This window comes from Sus scrofa, unplaced genomic scaffold, assembly GCF_000003025.6.
Source record: "Sus scrofa isolate TJ Tabasco breed Duroc unplaced genomic scaffold, Sscrofa11.1 Contig1815, whole genome shotgun sequence".
Classification (NCBI taxonomy): Eukaryota; Metazoa; Chordata; class Mammalia; order Artiodactyla; family Suidae; genus Sus; species Sus scrofa.
Genome location: NW_018084954.1, coordinates 14,433 through 21,123, shown reverse-complemented (window position 1 = coordinate 21,123; position 6,691 = coordinate 14,433). Strand labels below are relative to the sequence as shown.

General features: G+C 37.9%; 1 protein-coding gene across 1 annotated transcript; it reads left to right on the top strand.

Annotated features, from left to right (window-relative positions):
- The first annotated feature begins 384 nt into the window (after positions 1-384).
- On the top strand, positions 385-1,338 carry LOC110258295 (olfactory receptor 5K1-like). Its single transcript, XM_021081461.1, has one exon. The coding sequence runs from the start codon at positions 385-387 to the stop codon at positions 1,336-1,338; it is 954 nt and encodes a 317-aa protein (XP_020937120.1).
- Positions 1,339-6,691: the final 5,353 nt, after the last annotated feature.

The window sequence follows — 6,691 nt, the reverse complement described above, 5'->3', positions numbered from 1 at the left end:
TGAAAAGTGATTTGCTCTTTAACGTACTCTAATGAAAAACATCTAACACATTATTTGAGAATTCTGAACCAAATATGGGTAACATAAATATGTATAATATTCTCTAAAATTCACAAGAACAAGTTTTTCCACTTTAAGCATCAGCCCTAGAATTCCCAACATATTTTATGGGAATCCTGTTTTTCTGAGTCAAGATCTTAAAAGCTTACATTACACAGAAATGAACTTCCCCTACAGGTATGTGTTCCTGTATCCGGAGTTAATGAAGAAGCTGAATGAAGAATTCCACTCCTCATAAAAAGAAAAATTTGAAAGGAAAATTATACACACACCAATTTCAAAACTGTCTTCTCAACAAGTGTCAATTCAACATAGAGGGTGGATATGATTGAGGATAACCACTCCTGGACAAATGAATTTATCCTCATAGGATTTAGTAATCACCCAGACCTGAGGACCATTCTGTTTCTGGTGTTTCTTACCATCTACCTGATCACCATGGTGGGAAACCTTGGTCTGGTGGCACTGATATTTACTGAGCCTCGTCTTGACACCCCAATGTACATCTTTCTGGGTAACCTTGCTCTGATGGATTCCTGTTGTTCCAGTGCCATCACCCCCAAGATGCTACAGAACTTCTTTTCCAAGGACAGAATCATTTCCCTCTATGAATGCATGGCACAGTTTTATTTTCTCTGCTTTGCAGAAACTGCAGACAGCTTCCTCCTGGCAGCAATGGCCTATGATCGCTATGTGGCCATCTGCAACCCACTGCAGTACCACACCAGGATGTCAAAGAATCTCTGCCTTCAAATGACCACAGGTGCCTACATAGTTGCACTTGTGCATCCCATGATTCATACAGGATTTCTCTTTAGGTTAACTTTCTGTAAGTTTAATCAAATTAATCACTTCTTTTGTGATATTCTTCCATTATTCAGACTCTCCTGTGTTGACCCTTATATCAATGAATTGTTGGTATTTATCTTTGCTGGGTTAGTTTTAATCGTCACTATTACCTTGGTAGTAATCTCTTACCTTTTCATCCTTTTCACAATTTTCACAATGAAATACAACAAGGGCAGGGGCAAAGCCTTATCTACTTGTGCATCACACTTTCTCTCTGTCTCCATATTCTATGGTTCTCTTATCTTCATGTATGTCCAGCCAAATTCAGGTAATGAAGGAGACAAAGATATACCTGTTGCTATTTTTTATACTCTCGTGATTCCTTTATTAAACCCTTTTATTTATAGCCTAAGAAATAAGGAAGTAATAAATGTTACAAAAAATTTTTTGAAGATTTCATATGAAAGAAATACTACATCATTTGGGTAACTTATTTCAATCTGATTAAACTTTTTTTCACAATCAAGAGTACTGACAAGGTCGAAAATGGGTTCATACATAACATTCAATTACTAAAACATGATGGCGTGTCAATCAAATAACCAAATGTAAATGACTTTCCAAAATCTATGCTACCAGGTTTCATCAGCAGTAATCTAAGTAACGATCCTTGTGGTTACAATTGCGTCAGAGTGTAATTAGCTATATTTCATAACTACATTTCAGAGTATAATACATTGCAATGTTCAACAAATTCAGCAAATGCGAGGAATCATTACATAAAAGATCACCTCCATTTTATGCTTTTGGCAAATTTCTGGAATCCCAAGGTGTAATCTTACAACCTGCCCCATGTCCCAAATTCTCAAATATTGGTCCCGTCTTCACCGACAACATCTGACAGAAGTAAACTATTTTGATTTGATCCTCAATTTTAAGTTATTCAAGAGATTGTTTGAATATGAAATCACAGAGAATATATATTCTTTAATCAAGAACACTTTCCTCTTTAGACGAAGTCAATTTTCTTTCAAGTTCTCTGAATTCCAGGATCTGCATATTGGAGATTTATAAATCTGTCCTTGACGATGATGCTACTTATATTGACATCACTGTAGATTTGATATCTTCATGTATTTTGTATGATTGACCATTACATATGATGGAGCATTTCCTGAATATATACTTTAATAAAACGTTTTCTTTCCGCTATTACTTCACTTTTACTGCTTGTTATTAAGAATACCACAATCCAAGCTTGTTGCAACATAAATCTTTGTTTTTGATTTTTTGGGCCACGCATGTGGCATAGGGATAAAAGCAGGCTAGGAGTCAAGTCAGAGCTGCAGCCGTCAGCCTATGCCACAGCCAAAGCAAGATAGGATCTGTGACCTACACCAGAGTTCATGGCAATGCCAGATCCTGAACCCACTGAGAGAGGCCAGGGATTGAAACTATATCCTCATGGTTACGAGTCAGATTCATTACCACTGAGTCAAAATGGCAACTCCCCAATTTAAATAATTCATATATGCACAGCACTAACAAAAAGCTGGAAATTCTGATCAGGCATGAATGATGCAGAAAACGGTGAAAATTTATATATATTTCTAATATTTATTGATACTTAACATATGCAAATATGAAACCAAAAGATAATTTACTCAGAACCTGGTCTCTGCTTGGTGCTTGATAAGCTATACCTTATATATATATTAGCTACCAAATTATTAGATATGAATATTCTTGATTTTCCTCAGTAAAAATCTCATGCATTGTAATATTGAGAAGCTTGCCCAAATTCATCAGGGTTATGGAAATCAGCTAGAATTTGAATCTATTCTGTCTTTTTGACCCACATGCTTAGGAGTTCAGAAAATGGAGATTCTTATAGCCTGGGGTACTCAGTAGAATCAGAAGTAGAATGTGCCTTAATATAGGAATAAATGTTTTTTATAAGAAAACAGGAATGGTTATGACTGAAATCAACATATAAGTATAGCACTGGGAATATATATGAGGGAGGTGGACATATGGACAGAGTCAGAAACCGGATGAAACTACTGATGAGAGCTCGTGGTGAATGTAGGGAGACGAGGGGAACCTGGTCAGGTTACTAAGTCTTTTAAATGCCACCCAAAGAAATCAAGTCTTTCACAAAGCCATCAGACACTACAGTTCCAGGAACTGAGTAACAACACTATACATTTCAGAAACCTGACCTTGCAATTGATTGAAAGTCCCGAAGCAAGAAGATTAACTATAATAAATCATGTATTTGGTGAGAAACAAACCTGGAGAATACCCTGAAAGGAGAAGACTGCACAGATAGGAGCAACATTTCATAGAAAAAACATAGTGAACTGTAACTGCTAAATAGTCAAATTAAGGCCCATATGCTTGCTTCTGTGAATATCAAACATGGTGTAATTGATTTCACATCACCAATACTAATAATGTGCTTAATATTTGCCCATTCAATATTTCCTGCAATAAGTTTTAATATAATTATCCAAGTAAATACACGCCAGGCTTACACTTATTTTTCAATTAATTAATAAAAATCATTTTCTAGATTTTCATTTCTAATACGGTAAATGTGGATAGATATAATCTACTTTAACAAGGACCTTTATGGTCATAAGATACTTTATAAGCAGTAAGGAATCTAGACATTACGTATTTGGAGAAGCTCTGAAATAATAGGGATACGGTAAATCCTATATTCACTGTCTACCTCAAGGGATCTTTTTAGTTTTCAGACTCGCATTGATTTAGTGTCCCTTTTCTAAGGGTACCAAATTTTCTGCACCACTCACCCCCAAACTTACCATCACTGAATCACAGAGGTCTGTTAAGTGAAAAATAGGTGGCGAATTTGAGGCCAACAACACAAAAGAGGAAATTCTCTGGAAGTTTCTGGGAAATACATATCCTTTATTTGAAAAGACACCACAAAATGGTAGTGTTCCTCCCTCTGAACATCATGGTGTGTGGATATAAAATCTGGCACAAAGTATGTCCATTTTGCCTTTAAGACAGAAACTAGCCCACAGAGGAAGACAGTACACAATGGAAGGCATATCAATTATATTACTATCTTTTCCAATTTGGATCACTTTCTATTTTTCTCTGAATGGTATGGCGAGGACTCCCAAAACTATGTTTAATAGAAGTGATGAACAGGGATGTCCTTGTCTTGCTCCAGATATTACAGGAGAACTTTCATTTTTTACCATTGTGGTTGCTGCTTTATATATATGATTCTTTTATACCTATGATTGCTCATCTCTAAACTTCAAATTCGTTTTTTAAAAAAGTGCATCTGTATTCTCCTTCCTCATGATTACTGTTTTTTTTTTTTTATCACATTTTACGCACAATTGTTCTCAAGTGTTTTGTGTATCCTGTCAGTGCTTATTGGGGTCATAAATGACTTTACTACTTTGTTTTTTACTTCCCTACTAGGTTTGGGTATGGATGATTTCCTCCCTTTATTGTAGATTTGCCCTCAAAAATGAGCCTTTTCATTTTGTAATTTTCCTGTTTCTACTTAAGCCCTTTTCTCTTTCTCCTAGAAAAGTTCCTAGAGGATTTGTGCTAAAGCTGGTTTGGTGGTCCTGAAGGTTTTCTGTTTTCTTGAATTTAAGGTTTTTATCACTATGTCCAATATGAACAGGAGCCTTGCTTGGTAGAGTGTACTTGGGTTGTAGTTTTTCCTTTTCTCCACTGTTACAATAGCAAAGATATTGAAGTAACCTCAGTGCCCACTAATGTATGAGTAGATTAGAAGATGTTACAGATATATACCTAATGGACACTACTCAGCCATAAAGAACACTGAGTATTTGCCATTGGCAACAATACATATGGGCCTTGAGGATATTTTGTTAAGTGAAATGAGTCAGAGAAAGACAGATGCTCTATGATTTCACTTAAATGTGAAATCAAAATAACAAATCAACAAGTATAACAAAATAGCAAGAGAGTTCTAGATAAAGAAAACAAACAGGTGCTGACCAGAAGGAAGGACTTGGGGCAATGACAGAAATAGAGGAGGTAAATTAAGGGATACAAACTTCCTGTTGCAAAAAGAATTAAGCCACAGGTATACAATGTACAGTGTGGGAAATACAATCATTAAATATGTGACTATTTCATAGTCTGTAACAAGGAATTGGTGTAGAAATATTGAATCACTGTGTTATCACACAGAAACTTAAATAGCACTGTAGGTCAATTACACTTCAAAAACAAACAAACAAACAAAAACTCATAAAAATGGGGAAAAGATTTGTGATTACCAGAGCTTCACTGTGTGGGAAAAGAATAGAACGAAGGCAGTGAAGAGATACAAAAATCCAGTTACACGTTAAGGAAGAACTAGGATGTCGAGATGCGGATTCCTCTGCAATTTCAAGGCAATAGGTGACCAGATATCTAGCAGAGATTAAGATAGAAGCATAGGACTTGGAGCACACCTCCCATCACAAACATATCAAAAACATATCTACATGTGGAACAATTCTCATGGAACAGCAACTGAAATCTTGCAGAAGATCTCAGAGAAACCAAAGCTGCGAGGAAGAAACCCATGTAACTGAACAGGAAGAAAGGAAGAGATTAATAATATTTGGGATGAGCTTTGCACCACTGACAGGAAGCCATGAAAGAGGACAGATGCCCTTATCCTGGGAATCCTGTTTGCCAGGTGGAATGTCCACCAAGAAAGAATGGGAGAGGGAGTGGCCTGGGCTTTTCTCCAGAGGAGTATGCAGGTGCTGGCTTGCTGCAAGGCTGGAGAGACAGCAACAAGCACTGACAGCTGCCATGTCACCACACTTCTCAGCCTGGGATATGCACCTACTGGTGCTTGCATCTGCTGGTTGTTGAAGCTTGGGCTTCAGTGAACAGATATGGGGAGAAGGGCTCAGCTTGCCTATGTGAAGACAGCCTGAAGGTTCTGGAATGTGGTCCAGGAACCCATTACTGGAATGTACAAGATGGAATGCGGGCCCATCATAGGAGCCAAATGTCAGTGTGCTCATGGTAGGGCAGTGCACTTTGGGAGCACATACTTTCCAGAAGTAGTGCAGATATCTCAGCAATTTATTAGGGTTCCCAGAGTGGGGCTGGGGCTGGTGCAAGCAGCAGAAGACTATGTTGGCACACATACATCATATGTACTGGCTGGGTGATGGGTGGCACTACAGAATTGCACATCCCCAGCAGAAACCCTTCAGGAGGAATACTTGAGGGCATCTTTCACAATGGAAGCACGTCAGTTCCACCAGACTCATACCACAGCTTAGAATTAGATGGGGGCTTCTCCTCCAACCACTGGGGAGTTATAGTAGATGACTTTGCCCCTAATGGGGCTATGACATCCACAGAGCAAAAAGGACACCTCATCCAACATCAAGAGCAGGCTCAGATCAAAACATCAATGATCATGCCCCCATCCAGGGGACAACTGCAACACACACTGAGGAAAGACATGGCGGGTACCCATGCGGAGTAAACAAACAAACAAACAAAAAAACCCTCTAACAGCAAAAGTACTACTTTTACAGAGTCTACAAAGGTATGCTCCCATTAAAAATAGTTTTTAAAACTATACCAGGTAAACCTTTATACTCAATACATCAAGTCACTGAAATTTAAGTAAAATGTAAAAATGGATTATTTTCTCTACATAGACTATTTTAGAATACTGGGCACCATTACTTTAAAACTGAATGAGGAGTTCCCGTCGTGGTGCAGTGGTTAACGAATCCGACTAGGAACCATGACGTTGCGGGTTCGGTCCCTGCCCTTGCTCAGTGGGTTAACGATCCGGCGT

Coding starts and splice junctions, on each gene's coding strand:
- LOC110258295 (XM_021081461.1), top strand. CDS start 385: ATGATTGAGGATAACCACTCCTGGACAAATGAATTTATCCTCATAGGA.